Below are 21,965 nucleotides of genomic sequence, written 5' to 3' on the forward strand. Positions count from 1 at the left end.
TTCTGACAACCACAATATGAATGTATCCATCTGCCTGGCTGACCAGATCTCTGGACCTACCTGGAAGGGCATTTTCTTATTTGGCCAAGCAATGCCAGAGTTTGCCTCTCTGACTCCTTTATATGCCTTCATGACTGATTGCCATTCTTTCTTTTGGTGTTTTAATAATTTCAGCGAAGTTAATTTTGGCTTAAGATTTAGTCCTTATCTTTGAGGTGATTGATCAATTTTCTGCAAATACAATGACTTAACTTTAGAAAATAAGTTTAATTCTTGTGTTTCCAAATCTACTTTTGCCCTTATATATTACCTATAAGATACATGCCCATTTGATTCTATCTGTGCTGCCATTGGTAGGTGAAAAAGAACAAACACAAGGACAGAAGCACCAGTGCTGACATGTTAGTGTAAGAGTAGCACAAGATTTTTAAGGGACCATTTTTTTTTAAATTAACGTAGGCTCAGTGTGAGTCAATAGGGTGGGATGGAGAAAGAGGAGCCAAGATGGTCAGTTAGAAGCATCTCCTGTCTGTGGCTCCCACAAAGAAGAATGAAAACAGTGAGTGAATCTTGCTCTATCAGCTGAGATATCCAGGTTTTCTTACTGGAACTGACTAGGCAGTTGGTGTGACCCCACAGAGCGAGGAAAACCAGAGTAGAGTCATGATCCAAGAGGTGCACAGGGTAAGGGGAACTCCCCCACCCAGCCAAGTGAGGCAGTGAGTGCTGCCCTGCCCAGAAAACCATGCTTTTCCATGGATCTGTACATCTTGTGGATCAGAAGATCCCCTCATGAGCCCACATCACCAGGGCCTTTGGTCTCTAGCACAGAGCTTTGCCACCTGCTCAGGTTGCAACCAGTGGCAGCAGGCTGGATGATGCCTAAGACAGCCGAGTTCCTGGGGGAAGGAGTAGCCACCCAACCATCACTGCAACTCCACTTGGCCATTTTTTCCTGCTGGTGTCAGGAAGACTGGGTGGTTTGGACTGAGAGAAATTCCCCACAGCACAGCACAGTGGCTATGACAGATCGTGGTCAGACTACTTCTTTAGGTGGGACCTGGATCCATCCCTCCTCACTGGGCAAGGCTCCCTGCAGAATTGTAGTAACTCCAGCCAAGAGTTTTCAGACAGAGCTCTGATATCCCTGGGAAGAAGCCGCTGAGGGGATGGGCAGCCACAGTCTCACAGTTTGGAGGGACCTAGTCTTCTCTGGCAGTCCGCATGAGGAGGATTCTCCCCAGCACAGTACAACCTGCTCAGCCAAGGGGCAGCCAGGCTGCTTCTTTAAGCAGGTCCCTTATCCCAGGCCTCGTGACTGAGTGAGACATCCTATCAGGAGTCACCAGACACTTCATACAGCATTATTCTGGCCAGCATCAGCTTGGTGCTCCTCTGGAATGGAACTTCCAGAGGAAGGAGCAGGCAGCCATCTTTGCTGTTTGGCAGCCTCCACTGGTGATACCTCCAAGGAGAGACCCAGGTGAACTGGGTCTGGAGTGGTCCCTCAGTAAACCATAGAGGTTTTATGGAAGTTGGTCCATACTGTTAAAAGAAAAACAAAGAAACAGAAAGCAACGACAACAACCTCAACAAAAAAAAGACCCTCAAAAAACCCCATCCAATGGACAGCAGCCTCAAAGATCAAAGGTAGAAAAACTCATGAAGATTTGAAAGAATCAATGCAAAAATGCTGAAAACTCAAAAAGCCAGAGTGCCTCTTCTCCTCCAAATGGAAGCAACACCTCTCCAGAGCGGGCACATAACTGGGCTGAGGCTACAACAAATGAGTTGACAGAAGTAGTCAAAAGGTGGGCAATAATGAACTTTGCTGAGCTAAAGGAATTTGTTCTAACCCAATTCAAAGAAGCTAACAACTGTGATAAAACATTACAGGAGCTGTTAATCAGAATAACCATTTTAGAGAGGAACATAAATGACCTGATGGAGCTGAAAAGAACTTCACAATTTAACCACCAGTATCAGTAGCCAAATAGACCAAGCAGAGGAATGGGTCTCAGAGTTTGAAGACTATCTTGCCGAAATAAGACAAGCAGGCAAGGCTAGAGAAAAAAGAATAAAAATGAATGAACAACACCTCTGAGAACTATGGGATTATGTAAAATGACCAAACCTATGACTTATTGGAGCATCTGAAAGAGAAAGGGAGAATGGAAGCAAGTTGGAAAACATACTTCCCAATGTAATCCAGGAGAGCATCTCCAACCCAGTAAGACAGACCAATATTCAAATTCAGGAAATCCAAAGAACTCCAGTGAGACAGTCCATGAGGAGATCAACTCCAAGATACATAATCATCAAATTCTCCAAGGTCAAAATGAAGGAAAAAATCTTAAGAGCAGCCAAAGAGAAAGGCCAGATCACCTACAAAGGGACACCCATCAGACTAACAACAGACCTCTCTGCAGAAACCTTACAAGCCTGAAGAGACATGCAACATTCTTAAAGAAAAGAGTTTCCAACCCAGAATTTTATATCTTACCTTTTTAGACAAGCAAATTCTGAGGGAATTTGTTACCACCAGGCCTGCCTTACAAGAACTCCTGAAGGAAGCACTAAATATGAAAGGGAAAAACCATTAGAAGCCACTACAAAAACATGTTGAAGTACACTGAACAATGACACTATGTAGCAACTACATTAACAAGGCTGCAAAATAACCGGCCAGCATCAAGATGACAGGATCAAATTCAACATAACAATATTAACCTTAAATGTAAATGTAAATGTGCTAAATGCCCTAATTAAAAGACACAGAATGGCAAGCCGGATAAAAAGACAAGACCCATCAGTGTGCTATATTCAAGAGACCAACTTCTGTGCACAGATACACATAGGCTCGAAATAAAAGGATGGAGGAACCTTTACTAAGTAAATGGAAAGCAGAAAAAGGCAGGGGTTGCAATCCTGGTTTCTGAAAAACAGACTTTAAACCAACAAAGATCAAAACAGACAAAGAAGGACATTCCATAATGGTAAAGGGTTTAATTCAACAAGAAGAGCTAACTATTCAAAATACATATGCACTCAATACAGGAGGACATAATTTCATAAAACAAGTTCTTGGAGACCTTCAAAGAGACTTAGACTCCTACACAATAATAGTGGGAAATTTAACACCCCATTGTCAATATTAGACAGGTCATCGAGACAAAAAATTAATAAGGATATTCAGGGCTTGAACTCAGCTCTGGATCGAGTGGACCCAATAGATTTTGACAGAACTTTCCACCCCAAAACAGCAGAATATATATTCTTCTTAGTGCTGTATGGCACTTACCCTAAAATTGATCACATAATTAGCAGTAAAACACTCCTCAGCAAATGCAAAATGCAAAAGAACTGAAATCATAACAGATGGTCCTCCAGACCACAGAACAATCAAATTAGAACACAAGATTAAGAAACTCACTCAAAACCACACAACTATGAGAAAGTTGAACAACCTGCTCCTGAATGACTCCTGGGTAAATAATGAAATTAAGGCAGAAATCAAGCAGTTCTTCGAAACCAATGAGAACAAAGAGACAACATACTAGAATCTCTGGGATGCAGCTAAAGTGGTGTTAAGAGGGAAATTTATAGCTCTAAGTGCCCACATCAAAAAGCTAGAAAGATCTTAAATTGACACCCTGACATCACAACCAAAAGAACTAGAGAACAAAGAGCAAACAAACTCCAAAGCTAGCAGAAGGCAAGAAATAACCAAGCTCAGAGCAGAACTGAAGGAGATTGAGAAAAAAAAATTCCATCAAAAAAAATCAATGAATCAGGATCTGTTTTTTTTTTGAAAAATTAATGAAATAGCTAGGCCACTATCTAGACTAATAAAGAAGATGAGAGAGAATAATCAAATGGACACAATAAAAAATGACAAAGGAGATATCACCCCACAGAAATATGAACTACCATCAGAGAATACTATAAACACCTCTACACAAATAAACTAGAAAATCTAGAAGAAACTAATAAATTCCTGAACACATACATCCTCCCAAGACTGAACCAGGAAGAAGCTGAATCTTTGAATACACCGATAATGAATTCTGAAATTGAGGCAGTAATACTGAGCCTACCAACCAAAAAAAAAAAAAAAAAAAAAAGCCCACATGGATTTACAGCTGAATTCTACCAGAGGGACAAAGAGGAGATGGTACTATTTCTTCTGAAACTAGTCCAAACAATTGAAAAGGAGGTACTCCTCTCTAACTCATTTCATGAGGCCAGCATTATCCTGATACCAAAACCAGGCAGAGTTATAACCAAAAAAATAAAACTTCAGGCCAATATCCCTGATTAACATTTATGCAAAAATCCTCCATAAGATACTAGCAAACTGAGTCCAGTAACATATTTAAAAGCTTATCGCCACATCAAGTTGGTTTCATCCCCAGATGCAAGGCTGGTTTAACATATGCAAATCAATAAATGCAATTCATTACATCAAACAGAACTAAAGACAAAAACCACATGATTATCTCAAAAAGGCTTTCAATAAAATTTAACATCACTTCATGTTAAAAAAGCTCTCAATAAACTAAGTATCTAGGGAACATACCTCAAAATAATCAGCCATTTACAGCAAACCCACAGCCACTATCTCACTGAATGGGTAAAAGCTGGAAGCACTCCCTCTGAAAACTGACACAAGACAAGGGTGCCCTCTCTCACCACTCCTATTCAACATAGTATTGGAAATTCTGGCCAGGACAATGAGGCAAGAGAAAGAAATAGAGGGTATTCAAATAGGAAGGGAGGAAATTAAATTGTCTTTGTTTGCAGATGACATAATCCTATATCTAGAAAACACCATCATCTCAGCCCAAAAGCCCCTTATTGCTGATAAGTGACTTTAGCAAAGTTTCAGGATACAAATTTAATGTGCAAAAGTCACAAGCATTCCTATACATCAACAGACAAGCAGAGAGCCAGATCATGAATGAACTCCCATTCACAATTGCTACAAAGAGAATAAAATACTTAGGAATACAGCTAGCAAGGGATGTGAAGGACTTCTTCAAAGAGAACTACAAATGACTGCTCAAGGAAATCAGGACATGAACGAATGAAAAAACATTCCATGCTCATGGATAGGAAGAACAAATATAATGAAAATGACCATACTGCCCAAAGTAATTAATAGATTCAATGTAATTCCCATTAAACTACCATTGACATTCTTCACAGAATTAGAAAAAACTATTTAAAACTCCATATGGAACCAAAAAAGAGCCCAATAGCCAAGACAATTCTAAGCCAAAAGAGCAAAGCTGAAGGCATCACACTACCTGACTTCAAACAGTACTATAAAATTGCAATAACCAAAACAGCATGGTACTGGTACCAAAAAAAAAAAAAAAAAAAAGATTCATAGACCAATGGAACAGAATAGAGAGCTCAGAAATAAGACTGCACATCTACAACAATCTGATCTTTGATAAATCAGACAAAAACAAGCAATGGGGAGAGGATTTCCTATTTAATATATGGTGCTGGGAAAACTGACTAGCCATATGCAGAAAATTGAAACTGGACCTCTTCCTTACATCTTATATAAAAAGTACTGGGGGAAAACAGCTTAACTCAAGATGGATTAAAGATTTAAATGTAAAACCCAAAACAATAAAAACGCTGGAAGAAAGTCTAGGCAACACCATTCAGGACATAGGCATGGGTAAAGATTTTCTGATGAAAAGGCAAAAGCAATTGTAACAAAAGCAAAAAATGACAAATGGGATCTAATTAAACTAAAGAGCTTCTTCACAGCAAAAGAAACTATCATCAGAGCAAACAGACAACCTATAGAATGGGAGAAAACTTTTGCAATCTAGCCATCTGATAAAAGTCTAATATCCAGAGTCTATAAGAAACTTAAACAGATTTACAAGAAAAAACAGAACAGTCCCATTAAAAAGTAGGCAAAGGACGTGAATAGACACTTCTTAAAAGAAGACATTCATGTGGCCAACAAACATGAAAAAAAGCTCAACATTACTGGTCATCAGAGAAATACAAATCAAAACTACAATGAGATACCATCTTATGCCATTCATAATGGTGATTATTAAAAAGTTAGGAAAGAAAAGATCCTGGTGAGGCTGCAGATAGGAAGGCTTTTACACTGGTGGTGGGAATGTAAATTACTTTAATCATTGTGGAAGACAGTGTGGCATTCCTCAGAGACCTAAAAACAGAAATATCATTTGACCCACCAATCCCACTACAGGGTATATACTCAAAGGAATATAAATAATTCTGTTATCAAGATACATGCACATATATGTTCATTGAAGCACAGTAGCAAAGACATGGAATCAACCCAAATGCCCATCAATGATAGATTGAATAAAGAAAATGTGGTACATATACACCATGAAATACTGTGCAGTCATAAAAAGGAATGACATCCTGTCTTTTGCAGGGACATAGATGGAGCTGGAAGCCATTATCTTCAACAAACTAACACAAGAACAGAAAACCAAACACTGCATGTTCTCACTTATAAATGGGAGCTGAACAATGAGAAGACATGGACACAGGGTGGAGAACCACACACATTGGGGCCTGTTGGGGCCAGGAAGCAGAGGAGGGAGAGCACTGGGAAAAACAGCTAATGCATGCTGGGATTAATACTCAGGTGTTGGTTGATAGCTACAGCAAACCACCATGTCACATAATTTCCTATGTAACAAACCTGCACACATGTACTCAGCAACTTAATATAAAATAAAAATTTTTTTTAAAGTGAAAAACAAAATAGTGTGGGATGTCATTATTAAAGAAATCCAGGAAAGACTTAGCTGTATTAACTATGTCAGAATAGGATTGTTGAATGAATGAGTGAAAGAATGAATGAAGGAGTTATTAGCTCTATCCTAATCTTCAGTTACACTCTATACCCAGAGTAGCAATATTTATTTAGTGCAGGATCCATATTTTTAGAGCATATTGACACATTAGTTTATTCAGAGGAAGCTGATGAGATGGTGATGGGACTTGAAACCACATTCCAACAAGTGGTGGTAGAGGACTGGTAATATTTAATTTAAGAAAGAAAAGACTTAGGCAAAAAATGCTAAATGCCAAGAGTTACTGAGTGTATACTCTAGGTCAGGCATTGTGTACAGCCTTTTAATAGATTTCACATATTATGGTTAATAATGGAAAGGAAACATTTTCTTTTGAGTTTTCCTGGAAGGCAGGACTAACAGTAGTCAGTGGAAATGGCAGAAAGATTATTCTGCTTATTAGAATGATGGCATTTCTAGTCTCAAAGCTGCCCAACAATAGAAAGAGCTGCTTGGATTTAATGATTTCCATATTTTTGGAGGTGTGCAAGCAGAGATTGGTGAAACTTTTCATGGACATATTTTAGAGAGGAATGAGTATTAAATGGAGGTATGGGCCAGGTGAACACTAAGACTTTTTTCAACCTTATTTTGTGAATCTATCGTCTTACAGTACAGCAATTCCATTTTTGGCTCCTAGTTCTGTGTCTTGAGCCTTCAATGGTCAATGTTACTTCTAATTTAGTAGTTCAGTTGTAGTGGATTCTGGTTTGCATTTCCTCCTGGCAACTAAGACAAAACCCAACAGAACTCAAAAGTCTCAGGGATGGGACACAGATATTTTGTGAGTCCATCATTAGGTATAATGGCAAAAACAGCCTCTCACTTTCTCATATCATCTCTAAACTCACGTACTCTTCATCTGAGAGAAATAGCACCAAATATTTAGATTGCTTTTTCAAAACATTGTAAATTTTTATTCTTGGTTTGAAAGCTTCACATGTGAATAGCATTTATTTTTGTCTTTGTATTTAAATGCAGTTATTTATGTTTCTAAAATTCCCTCTGATTGCATTCTTATTTTGAGCTTTGTTATCGTTAGAGTGCACTGTGATCATCCATCCACCTATGCTTTTATGGCAATTAACATCGCACCTTAAAAATTGATTCTTAGTTGGGTGCCATGGTATGTGGCTTTAGTCCCAACTACTAGGTAGGCTGAGGCAGGAGGTTAGCTTGAGCTCAGGAGTTCAAGACCAGTCTGGGGAACATAGTGAGACTCTGTTTCTAAAAAAGAAAAACAAACAAACAAAACACCTTGTTCTTATGAATGGGTAAAGAAAACATGTTCATTTAAAACAACCAAAGAACAATGAAGTTTTATAAATATAAAAAATTAAATATCATATATTAACAGATGAGAAATTCAAGCTCAGAGAGATTGAATGATTTGTCATAGTCACATGGCTAGTGGGAAATTTGAATTCTTGTCTTACTTCTTTTTTCCACCCACTTACTGAGGCAATTATGTTCTATATTCTTAGTAAGATCTTTTTCTTCTCCTTTGCCCTCTTTTCCTCCTTCTCCCCTTCTCTTTCCCTTTCTTCAACTCTTCATCCTCCTAGCATGTAGAATATTCTTATACCAGTTACTCATATCTTTACTTACAGCCTGATTGGCATGTGACCAGCACAGACAGTATCTGAGTAAGGTTCCAAAATAGTCTTTTCTTTACCTGTATCGTTAGTCAGGTAGGCAAGAGTTCTAAGGAATCTTGTGTTTTTAATTCTGAGTTGCTTTTGGATCTCTGCAGTGCCGCGTATGATGCTGTCCTTGACAGAAATGTGGCCATTAAGAAGCTCAGCAGACCCTTTCAGAACCAAACACATGCCAAGAGAGCATACCGGGAGCTGGTCCTCATGAAGTGTGTGAACCATAAAAACGTGAGTTTTGTTATTTTTAAATTTTTGGCAGTGGAAGTTTGTGAGACTGGAAAAAGAAAACGTGTCTGTACTTGAGTAAGAAAGGCTTTCTTTCTTTCCTTTGCAATTCCTGCCTCTTAAGTGTTTATCCTGCCAATATGCTACATTTGGTTTCCTTGTCCTCATGGTAGCTTTCTGCTTAAAAATCACCTAAAAACCATGTGAGGTGGAAGTGATGAATTTTATAAATATTTCCTTAGTTAGAAAATTTACCGTATTTGGTTATCTTACTCCAAATTGAGAGTTTCATGCTTTCCAAAAAAGAAACAAGAGAAACAAAACCAAAAAAAAAAAAAAAAAAAAACCTACAAAGCACCATGCTACATTTCTTTATAATTTAGATTTAATTGCTAACAGTTGAGTTTTATTCATGTTACCTCCTTTTTGTTTCAGCTGTAGTCTAGTAGTAGCCTCCAATTGTTCAGTGAATCCACTCTGTGTTGGCATTGTTTATTTCAGGGCTGGGCAAATATGCAAGTACATATTTGCAAAGCACTTGAGAACAGGATCAAGAGTTTTTTTTCATTGAAACTCAGCTGGGTAGACCATTAAAGGACTTTCTACACTTCAGAATCTAGGCTCCTTCAATCACGGGCCGAGACCTCTAGAATTCTTTCTGTGCTCCACTTCTTCTTAGTAAAAATAAATAGGAGATAATTTATTATTTTAAAATAAATAAATTATAATAAATATATTGAATACAGTTTACATATAAATATATAATAATAAATTATAAATTATTATAAATGAAATTTTATTTTCTTAAAAATTAAAAAAATAATTTTATTATAAGTAAAATCATTGTAAAGTATAATAGCTATAATAACTTCCTACAGAGTTCTCACATTACCAGTGTGGCTTTATAAACCATGGATCTTGTCCTAGTGCTAGCCATCTACCAGTGGCACTGAGAAGACACAAATGTATTAGTATTAAGTTGAAAGATATTTGAAAGGCAAATACGCAGATTCAGGCCCCAATTCTCTTTTCCTCTATTACTCTACCCTGATAATTTTTAAATTCAGTCTTTTGACATGTACGTGTTGAATGAATAAAATGTGCCAGGCACAGATCTAGATGGTCTGGATGTTGATACAGCAGTGAAAAAAACAGACAAATCCCCACCCATGTGGAACTCATGGTCTATTGGCAAGAACAAGGAGGTCCACAATAAGATAGATCAATATGTAAAATGTCAGGTGAAGGTAAGTTCTATTAAGTTAAGCAAAGCAAAGCAAAGAAGGAAGATTTTAAAATGCTGGTCAGTGTGTGGTGGGGTAGGTTTGTCCTTTAAATAGGCTGAGCAGCAAAGACCTCACTAAGAAATGAAAATTTTATGAACTGCACACCCACAATTAATATGGCCATGCAACAAACATGAGACTTCTAGAAAGGAATACAGAAATAATAGAAAGGGTTATATACTAAAGTAATTTGTTCTTTCAGTATGTTAAATAAAGGTAAGGGCAAGATTAGCCGCATGATCAATACAATACATTCTGTTATACCAAAGAGAATGGAACATAACATGGGCAATGGAAAATGAATTGATACAAGCGATGGAAAACTTTCCATATGATTAATTCGTCCTCATTCCAGACCCTGTAATGCAATACAGTGTGGAGAAATACCCACTTACTTGGCCAGTTTGAGAGAATAATATTTCCCATTCTAGACTGCAATGTTGGAGACTCATATTTAGGAAGCCTAAAAAGGAGTTCCAGATTGCAGTGATAGTTTATAAATAGCATCCCACCTGCTACCTTCCTTTTATGTGTGTATGGATGTATGCAGAAGTCTACAGAAACACATTTCTGGAATGTTTTATGAAAAGGAAATTCACTTACAACCAAGTGTAAATTCCACATTAATAAGAACGTAGAACTCAGTTAATACTGTGGAAAGCAAAGGAAGGGTAAAGTAATCCCATTAATCTTTAATAATAGTGAAGAAAACCTGTTTAGAAAATACTTCCTTATGATGTTAATTTGGTCCCGTTATCTGTATTTCTCATCAGCTGACAATTAGATTAGAATTCTTATTTTAAAAATATAAAATAAATACTCAATTCTAGGAACTAGTGATTGTGAGACCTGACAAACATGGATTCACATCTGTGTGTCTCAAGGTGCTAGGATAAAAGAACTTAGATTCCTATCTGGAAACTGTTGAATTAAAATGGAAATAGCTGTGATAATCTCCTTCTAAATACGCATGTTTTAAATTGGCTATTGGTAGGAATTAAAATTTATAAAAGAGCGAAGGAAGGATAGAGGATAAATTCTCAAAGGGTAAAAAGTGAGAAAACAAGGTCATAGGAAATGGGAAAATAAGAACCTATAGTAGGGAATAGACCTTGAAAAATTACATTTTAGGACAATAAATCTTGATTTATTTAAAATTATAATGCTATTTTCTAGGTTTTTTTAGATTATCTAGATTATTTGTTCACCAGGTGATCTGGGTTAGCATTTTTCCATTTTTAAGGAGTGCTCATGTGAATGTTTGTGTGGGTGTAATGTGCGCTCTATACACAATCTCCAATGTTTTTATTTGAACAAATATCAAAATGAAATAAATTACTGTATGAGATTGATAAAGTCCTTAAGAAATGGACCCACTGTAGATGTTCCAGTGAAAGGTGGACTTCATAGGTATTTTTCAACAGTCACTGGCACTGAGATACTATGAGAATACAGAATAACATGGCCCTTTAATAGCAAGTTTTAAAGATAATTTTAAAATAATTATATTTCTGTATGAATATTCCACACTACAAGTTTGCTTTAGAAGAGCTAATCGTTTTATTTTTAAATATGGAATGCTTCACGAATTTGCGTGTCACTATATTACAACTATTGCTATAAATATGTATACTAGAAAATATTTGATGGTACTGTGATTTTTTTTGTCAATAATTTCTCAACAAGTTAAAACTACTTGAGGCATAAAACATTCCATAGAATTGAGTCAATTTTTTCAGCTGTTTAAACTAATTTTGTTTTGTGTTTATTACTCTATCTGTTTTTATATCATTTATAAAGTTTACTGAAAGTCATTGATTGGTGCTTTGAAGCTGCTTTTATCTTGATCTTGTACTTATCCAGTTTTTGTAAAATAGTTGCAACTATATTGTGAGTATAAGGTTGTTATCTATATGTTTTTATTTTCATTTCCTACTGGTATGTTAATACAGAATATTTAGTTGGAAGCACATTTTGAGTTATTGATGTATGCAATCTATTTGGAAATGTGACAAAGTGTTTTTAAAAAATTTGCTTATGCTAGAAGGTAAATTTCTTTGCTAGCTAATATATAAAATAAAGTACGAAACAAAAAACTTCTAACTGAATTTAGATAACTTTTAAATAATTTTCTATTAAAGTCATCATTGGTATCTTCTAGAATGCATCTTTCCCCACACATATTATTGGATCATTAGTTTAAGTAATATTTGAGTGTGAGGTAGAAGTTAAAAAAAAATGAAGTAACAACACAAAAAAATCATGAAGAACACCACTTTGTTCATCTGGAGAAGTATCCCATTGCTAGGTCTCATTGAGTGTTTTCCTGCCATCTCTCTTCTCACATGGCATTCCTTTTTTTGTTGTTTAATCACGCCAAGGCCTATATTCTGCCACAAGGAATCACACTTGAAAGCATTGTAACAATTATGCATCTCTTTGACTCTTCTGCCCAAGTATTGAGATTTTTAGTTGCATTATTAATTTTAAGACAGATCATCTATGAGACAGCTCCCGAAAATTTCCAACTTCTCTATTTTTACCATAGCAGTAGTGACTTTGAGTTGAAGTAAAATTTAAAAATAATACGTTCTCTCTCTTTTTTCTTTCTCTCTTTTCTCTGTCCCTTCCACTCTCTTTCAGATCATTAGTTTATTAAATGTCTTCACACCCCAGAAAACGCTGGAGGAGTTCCAAGATGTGTAAGTAACAAAACTCAAAACTCCTGAAGGAAGAGACAGCACAGCACTCAAACAGCCCAAGGGAAAATCATACACACACACACACACACACACACACACACACACACACAGAGAGAGAGAGAGAGAGAGAGGAGAGAGAGAGAGAGAGAGAGAGAGAGAGAGAGAGAGAGAGAGAGAGAGAGAGAGAGAGAGACAGAGTTGAGAGAGACAGAGTTGAAATCCTTGTACTGATCAAAAAGAGGTAAGAGGTGGTGGCAAATGAAAGGGGTCCTGTGATAGGTAGAGAAAATTGTGTTCATGGTGTTATTTCCTGGAAAGATATTCTGCCTCCTTTCGGCCTTGTGGCTTTATATACGTAGTTGTTACATGCTCTTGGTCAATCAGGTAAGGCTTATTTATTCATGATTATTAATAGTTTCCATGAACTTTTTACAATGAGTTAATCCACCTGAAGAAATAGTAATAAAAGGGACGTGAAAATTATCTTTATTCTTTTGTTTTTTGTAGTGCCATTGATTCTGTGCAAAGGGTCTAACCAGTAGTGACAACAGATGGAGGAGAGGAAGTGGTTCCCTAGCACCTTGTGTTTAACGCAGATGCATTGAATTTAACGGAAGAGGCTGTCTTGAATTTTTTTCTTATTTGTAATTATAATACTCATGAAAGAGTTGAGGGAATACAAGGGAAAGTGAGAGCACAATTAAGGGAAAAAAATCTATGAGGACGAACCACACACTAATAAATGCTGCTTCTACTAGCAACCTTATGGTATGGTTCCTATAGCTAACACACATGCAATACTTGGAAATTTTGATATTCTTGCTTCTGTCAAAGTCAGAACTAGGAAGTTCAGAAGACGTACAGAGTTAGGAGAGAATTCTGACTAAATCAAAGGACTTCGTCGATCTTGCAATCTGGAACTAACATTGTGGATTTACTCTTCTAGTTACTTAGTAATGGAACTGATGGATGCCAACTTATGTCAAGTGATCCAGATGGAATTAGACCACGAGCGAATGTCTTACCTGCTGTACCAAATGCTGTGTGGCATTAAGCACCTCCACTCTGCTGGAATTATTCACAGGGTAAGAATACCTTCTCTAGGATTACAATGAAAATGCTTTAAGAGAAGAGGAAGAGTAACTGTAGATTATTTTCTTTATACATGGGCATTGGTCAAATATAATACACTTCCTCATTTATTTGATACTAAAATTAGCACCTAGTTCACTAGTTATAGAAGGAAATTCTAGTTATATTGTAGTTGAGTTTGTTCAATGTTATGTTTCGGCTCATTGAGACACAGCTTCTTAGAAGCCTTATGCTTTCAGCTCCTTGATTGGCAGAGGTCATACTTACAACTGAAATAAGCCAATTCATTTCCATAGTTGCTTCTGGTAGGATAAACACAGCTGCCCTGATCTCTTCTGTCAGGCCTAGAAATGATATATAAGTTGATTTATATTGTCCTAAGGAGAAACCTAACAGAAGACAATAAATGATATTTCTTTTTCTAAAACCTCTTCCCAAGATTAGTGTAAATTGTGTAAATGATAATACAATTCTTTTCTGGGTTTGAAAAACTTTCTGGGGATTTTTTAAAATAAAAAAACTAATAGTTAACTTATTTGTAGCAGTAAGCATTTGCCTTATCTAGGGCTCTGTAGGCAAGGGGGACCTCATCAATGCTACTGCAAGATGGCTATGTTGATTGAGTCAATGAAAATAACATGTTTCACTTGATGCTGGCTTTTAATTTTTTCCCTTATCCCTATTGTTAGGATTTAAAACCAAGTAACATTGTAGTCAAGTCTGATTGCACATTGAAAATCCTGGACTTTGGACTGGCCAGGACAGCAGGCACAAGCTTCATGATGACTCCGTATGTGGTGACACGTTATTACAGAGCCCCGGAGGTCATCCTGGGGATGGGCTACAAGGAGAACGGTAGGGATGCTTCTGAAGAGCGGCATCAAAATGATGAATAAAACGGGTATACATTTTAGATAGCCAAGGGGAATGTTCTCTTTCACAAACAGACTTTTATAAAGTAGGCTGCCAGATAGCATATTCAGGTTTTTTTTTTTTTTAAATACTACTGGTAAGAATCATTCATTAAAAACGTGAAGGGTGTTATTGAGAAGTCAGCTTTGCTAGAAAAGCGCTAAATGTTAATAGTGAAAAAGAATTCTAAATGGAGTCTGATTAAAGTCAAGTGGATACTGATTGGCACACATGCCTAGATATTGAGAAAAAATGCTATTTGGGTTGCAGCTCAGCTGAGCATGAGTACGAAAGCAGGAAGGAATCTACCACATTTAGCCATTTGGCTTTTATGTTGTGTCTCAGATTGATGGCTCTAGTTCTAGAAAAAGATAAGCAAAAAAAAAAAAAAAAAAAAAAAAGCCACAAATCCTTGGAGTAAAAATCTTCACAGACGACTTTGAAATAATCCAAGTTATTCAAATTGAATAAGAATTTCTGTAATACTTTAAGCTGCTCTGTAAGAAATATTTAGAGTAGCAGTTGCCTGTAAATCTTTATATATTCCAAAAATTGTAAAAAAGGAAAATGTCAAATTTGACACTACTGCTTTCTTAAAGCAAATCTAATATTCATGAACACTTTAGAATGAAGGTATGGAAAGAATCTTAAAAATGTGTTACAATTGACTGTTGTTGATTAAAACAAAGGATTTATTAAATACCTGTTAGAAAGCATTGCAATGTATTATTTTGATGAGAATATATCTTACAAGTAATGCACCATATTGAAAAACGTATTCAATATACTTAGGAATTAAAATAGTCTTAAATTAGCATTGTATATGTATTCAATGTACCTTTCATATTTATTTTTATATTCTATTTAGTTTTTAACAGTCTATTTTTATAAATTCTATAAAAATAATCCGAGTATTTTTATGTACAGGTGCTACAGGGTACTTTAATGAAAATTCCCTGGCCACTGAAGTTTACAGAAACTTCTTTGTATACTCTTAGATTAGAAGACAGAGAATGTATGTATGCATTTATATAGAGGAAGTTAAAAAGTCAGCTCTTATGAAGGTCAGGTTCACCCTGGTGGGCAATGTTGGAGTGCTGGTCCCTTTTGACTCAGAAAAGATGAATCTAGCCTTCCTCACAAGGCAATACCACATCTAATTTATTCAGAAAAGAAGACATTTTTATACTTCTTTTGCAAGGTATTTTTAAAAAGTCAAAGGAGAAACAAAGTCAGGAATCAAGAATGTTCAGGAGACTGGGTTGGGGGAGGGTTCTGAATTTGCCTATTTGGGCTTTTCAGATCTTGGTACTACAGATAGCTGGTATTAAAATCCTTTTCCCTTCCCTCACTAGAAGAAATTGCAAGTTGCTGCCTTAGGTTTTTGATTTCTCTAAGTCCACGGAAAAGGGCTGCCTGGCACCCTGGTGCTGCCCTCCCACCAATGGAAGGAAGGTTATCATGCAGAAAAACCTGCTTGCTCCCACGCCAGGCATGCCCCGCTGTCCCCTGCACCTAGCCCCACCTACCTTCCGCATGGAGCAAGGGTTCCCTTTGTCTATAATACAAAGCAAGTTGGAAGAAGGTAAATATTGATAAGACAAGGCAAAGGCAAAGCATGTTTTCCTAACAAGTTTGATAATTTGGAAATAAATATATGTACATAACAATTTTTAACACCTTTAATACTTTTTTCACGTTCCTTCCAGATGACTCCTTTATACATGTGCTAATTCATCATATGTCTTTTTTCTTGAAATATTTCAAACAGAAACTAAAACTGATGTTTATTTACAAGGAAAAACTTCTGAAGGAAAAGCTAAGTCCCAAATACGAGGGATTCCAATTCTTTTGCCTCTAAACCATAGTTACAGCCATTTCCTGGTTTCTTGGATTTGGTTGAATTTATCTTGTTTTGCCCTCCCCCCCCACCACCACCAAAAAAAAAGGTGGTCTCTTGTTGCCCTATTCTCTGTAACTGAATGAAATAGAAAATGAAAATAGCCACCCCTACAGGTTAATATTGTTATCTCTACATCCAGCAAATGACCCAGAAAACCCTTTGGTGGCTTTTAGCTATCACCTACCTGCCATGGAACTTTTGGTTTAACTATTGCTTTTCCCTGTCACCAATGTCACCACATTGTGGTACTATTGAGAGGCAATGTAAGGCACCCACAGAGTAATGGTTTTTTAAACATTAATTTGAGTTCTTATATTAGACACTGTTTATGTAATAGCATAGTGCTGGTTTTAATTCACCTTTTGGCCAACTTTTGGTGGGAGGTGAAAATTGTACTTTTAATAAAACTGTTCTTTTTCCTCCTCCTTCAGAAGTCAATTATCTTAGTTAACTTTACTTTCCTTCCTTTTCTTCACTACCCTCTCTCTCCTGTTCTAGTGGATATATGGTCTGTGGGATGCATTATGGGAGAAATGGTTCGCCACAAAATCCTCTTTCCAGGAAGGGACTGTATCCTTATACCTTTTGCTACAGCTTTACCTGTTTTGTTCTCTCTCCCTTTTAAAAACATAATGATTTTACCAGGAGAGTAAAGATAGAAGCAAAAAGTTGGGTAAGTGGTGTTATTGTAATGAAAAAAAGTGATGAGTTCTATAATCTGACCAGTACTGAAGACTACCTACCACAATGATTTCTTTAAATTAAATTTCAATGGGCTTTTTTCTTCTAAAATTACTTTCTTGCCTGCAACTAAAACTAGAAATGCTACTTTTCCTTAATAACAGATGCCACCAGATCCCAAATGATTAAAATATATTTACCTTTATAACTAGCAAAATAAGTCACTATTTGCAAATCATTTTCCATCTCCTTTCTAAAACTATTTTGTACTTCTACAATATTTAGGCATAAAATTTCTCCCCTTGCTGACATTCTAAGCTTCTGACTATGGCTTCGTTATTTAAATTACTCTTGACACTAAATCAAATCTTTAACGGGTCAATATAACATATCCTCCTCAAAATATGCACTTCTGCATTTAAAAACTGTAATTATTGTTCAAGTTGCTGGTGGGCAGGAGAATTTAAAATAGACTTCTCTCACTTGACTTGGAGATGTGATATACACATAGATACTTGTTTTCCCAACTAAATTTATAATTTAATAAAGCAATTTTGATTTAAGTTCTATTGAGTCCTACAATAGAGTCCATCAGAAATTTTCTCTAGAGCTATCTATGATTTGGAAAAACCAAATGAGCTGAAACATTCTTAAATGGCCAAAAGTTCACTCTGTAAAGGTACAGATATGTGTTTACAATATGCAGATAATAAAGTTTACATATAATAGTATAATATACTTTTAAAAATACAAAAATATCTTACTACAAATACTAGTGCAAATCTAAGTACAACCGTAATTGACAATTTTAACAATTATAAGCCAGGATTGAATTTAGTATATTTATTACATATGGATGTTTTGGAAATTGGCACTAACCATGTGACCCATAACTCTATTAACCATTCTATTTGATTGATAAGAAAGTTTATTAAGGAATCCTTTTATTATTTAAGAAACATTATGATTTTTATTATTTAAAAAGTCAAATACAAAAAAACAAAACAAAACAAAAAGTTGACTCAAGAAGAAGTGGATACCATAATAAGCTTGTATTTAGGTAGACATTTATTCATTCTGCTGGTTGTTAATGAGATAGTCTCTAAATTCCACTAGTAATGTAAGAGTTATGACATATTCTAGAACCGCACTGTCTAGTAGGTAGTCACTAGCCACATGTGGGTATTCAGTACTTGAAATTATAGCTAGTTGAAATTGAAAATGTGTTTTGTTGTTAAATGCATAGCAGATTTTGAATATATTTCTAAAAGTATGTTAAATATATGATTAATAATCATATAGATTGTGTTAAGGTGATAGCATTATAAATATATTGGGTTAAATATATGTTATTAAAATTAAACTCAGCTGTTTCATTCTTTTTAATATGGACATTAGACTTAAAACTACGAATATGATTGGCATTTGTGATTGTCATTTTTCTGTTAGACAGTGCTGCTCTAGAACATGAGAAAACTACATGGCAACTATTTATTTATAACCAATCTTAAAGTCTTGAATCTCTGTTTGCTCCATGTTCCTTTCCTATCTATAGTGTGAAGTCTCATTTTCCTCATCAAATTTGATATGGCTACTTAGGAAAATTCATTTCACTTTAACTTACATATCTATGGTTTGGGGATCAATTATATACCTACCATAGTTTATTTGAACAATGTTATAATGCACATTCATATTTAAATGTGCTGACTTTATTCAAAAGTAGGAATTATTTTCTTTTTGCTTTTGCCTTTGGTGTATAGTACATTTTAGATGAAAAAGGAACCTCTCAATACTCAGGGTGAAGTTGCACAGCCACATCTCTGCAATGCACGTCAGTGGAAAGCAAAAAGCCACAGACTTTCTCATTTCCATGTGACTTTTTGTTACATGTCACTTGATTTCATGTAGCAAGGTTGTTCTCTGAGTTCTTATTTTGCTCTTCAGGCATTTATGAGGATTGCTTTTCTTCTATTTTGACAGTTTAAATTTAAAAGCCAATAAAATGAGAAAAAAGCGAAAAGTTTTAAACTTAATCTAATCCTTCAGAAAAGCAAGCAAACAAACAAATAAAATAGCACCATGTTGGATAATTCTATTTTCTATTAAAAATTGTTCTGTTGGAAGCCCCCACTTTTTTATCCTAGTTTTGGAAACATTTTTTAGAGCTGAAATTAAATTGTGTGAAAATAAATGCATAACATTTATATCCTTGATATGTATGAACCTAAACATTTAAATAATCTTTAATACAAATAATACAGACTATAATAAAGGTTTACAATCTGTATTTCTTTATCTCAAGTGATTATTACATAGTATAGCAGCCTTTGATAGCCTAGTGCCATATGTGATAATCACCCTGCAAGTGGACCTAAAAGTTAAAAAAAATTACATAAAGACATCTACAGTGGAAAGCCTTTGGCTTAAGTTAAATTTTAGAAATATGAGTAAATATTTTCCAATGAAATAGGTTAGATAAAAGTTTCCTTTTTGAAAATGTCTTCATTTGAATTTAAGTTCTTAGTTCATTTTACCTATAATTAAAATTATGACTTAATTTTTATATTAAATTTAAAAAATAAGCAAACCTATAGGAATCTCTATTAAACAACTTTGAGTGGAATTGTTTTATTAATATTTAAATGAAATTAATATCATTTTATGCACAGGGCTTTCTACCAACAATTGAGCAGTCAGATAACCTCCCAAACTATGACTATGAAACACAAGGCTGAGGGCCGATTCAGGGTATTTATGGGCAGAAGAATTACACAATTTTAAGCATATTGAAATGAGTCTAACATTTATTGGAAGTAATATCAAAGCTAAGAATATGCTAATTGATACCTTGACTACTTCCAAGATTCTGCAGAAATGTTAAAAAACAATCAGAGGTTCACATGACTTTCACCTAGAATTATTCAGAGTAATTTATACTAAATTACTTTGAGGCTGAAAAATGGTATGGTAATACTATCATCATAATCAGCATTTTTCTTCTCTCTTCACGGAACTTTTAAACTTGAACCCCAAGCAAAAATAATAAAATGTCTTGACAAATCAGAGAATCTTATGAAATTGTCATTGATGACTGAAGTTTAACTACTTTCCCGCATTTCCCCTATCTTTGCATTTTGAGGAACACTGTGAGGGTTTCTTGGTGGTTAATAGGCTCTAGATGATATCACAGGGAATTGTCTTGGCTACTAAATTAGAATGTTGGCAAAGTAAACAAAATTGAACAAAATAAACAATACATATTTGCTTTTCAACCTATTAGTTTGCTAAGTAATATCCAAAGGATCACTTAACACTTATTTTTCTTGTATAAAGTGTTTTTTATTATACATATACTATCATACACTTAATTTTCACTTTAGTTTTATGATTAAAACATTTCATAGCATATATTTTGACATAATGTAGTTTATATATATAATATTATAATGTACATTCATATTTAAATGTATTACTAAATATTCTTATCTAAGCATTCTTAAACCCATGCTGACTTTCAAGTTAGAGAGTAGTAAACATGCCAAGTCCATTATTTTCTTTATGTAGTCCAAAGAACAGATAAATCAGCAGCTTTAGCTTCACTCAGATTTTGTTCCTTTCAGTAAAATTTACAGGAAAGCAGTTTTACAATGCTTCCTTAGAAGTTTTTTTCTAAGAACTATCCAGTCACTCACTGCCTTCACCCACCCCAAACCCCAACGAGGGCATGCCATCTTCTTGATTATCAAAGGCTCCTGTAGTCCCAGTATACTTCTCATGAGTCCTTTCCTCAAACTTTCTTTTAGATGCATTTTTCAACCTTATTTTTTCCATTCTACTTCAAATGGTAGCACCTTCTTTGAGCAAACCCTGTGATGTTCCTTTATCTAAGTTCTTGGCCAATATTCTCTGGATATGGTAAAGTTAAAAACAGGCACACCACACTTATTTGAAAATTCTAAACCTCAAGTATATTATATCCAAAGCTAACAGCTGGACTGCTAAAATAGCTCCTCTAGCCTCTTCCTCTGAAGTACAAGAAATTGCAATTAGGATGAATGGGATATACATATAACCTTGCCAGGGAGCCAAGTTATTAAGGAACAGGTAAATGGTTTTTCAAAAGTATATTTGAAGAAATAAAGAAAACACCCACAAATTAACTGAATGCTATATCTTTCTTAGTTTAAATATGAACATTAGGAAGGATCAAAGTAAAATGAACAAAAATTTATGGTTACAGATTGTTATATCCATCTAGCACAGAGATATTTTTAAACTCTTCTTACCTCTTTGAAATAACAGTGCTTAATTCCTAATAAACTTTTGCAACTAATAACTTACTATATAGTCTAACCCTGTTTCGTGCCATTAAGATAATACAGGGTTATTTAAAACAATATAAAATGTATGGCTTTAAATAAAGTTAGGATGAGAAAGTATAATAAGTATTTTTTCACATCTATAAGCAAATTGCACATAATTTTATATATATTTAAAATAAAATAATTTATTATTTGAATGTATTTAAAAGAATACATTTATTTTAAATAATACATGTTTACCACTAGTTTGCCTGCTACTCTTCTCTTTTATTATTATTTTATGAAAATGTGAGACAGGAATCACCAGAATGGGAG

General features: G+C 35.1%; 1 protein-coding gene across 31 annotated transcripts in view; it reads left to right on the plus strand.

The window, feature by feature from the left end:
- MAPK10 (mitogen-activated protein kinase 10) overlaps positions 1-21,965 on the plus strand; it is a 580,859-nt gene that overhangs the window by 482,427 nt on the left and 76,467 nt on the right. For 24 of the 31 annotated variants that reach the window (XM_078366894.1, XM_054253622.2, XM_078366904.1 and 21 more), the window contains 5 exons: positions 8,623-8,752; positions 12,679-12,737; positions 13,684-13,822; positions 14,519-14,684; positions 17,143-17,214. In XM_078366894.1, coding sequence (XP_078223020.1) covers positions 8,623-8,752; positions 12,679-12,737; positions 13,684-13,822; positions 14,519-14,684; positions 17,143-17,214 — 566 coding nt within the window. The remainder of the gene's footprint in view (positions 1-8,622; positions 8,753-12,678; positions 12,738-13,683; positions 13,823-14,518; positions 14,685-17,142; positions 17,215-21,965) is intronic. The other 7 variants (XM_054253624.2, XM_078366907.1, XM_078366898.1 and 4 more) reach the window with 1 other exon arrangement.

Source organism: Callithrix jacchus, chromosome 3 (genome assembly GCF_049354715.1).
Source record: "Callithrix jacchus isolate 240 chromosome 3, calJac240_pri, whole genome shotgun sequence".
In the NCBI taxonomy this organism is placed as follows: domain Eukaryota; kingdom Metazoa; phylum Chordata; class Mammalia; order Primates; family Cebidae; genus Callithrix; species Callithrix jacchus.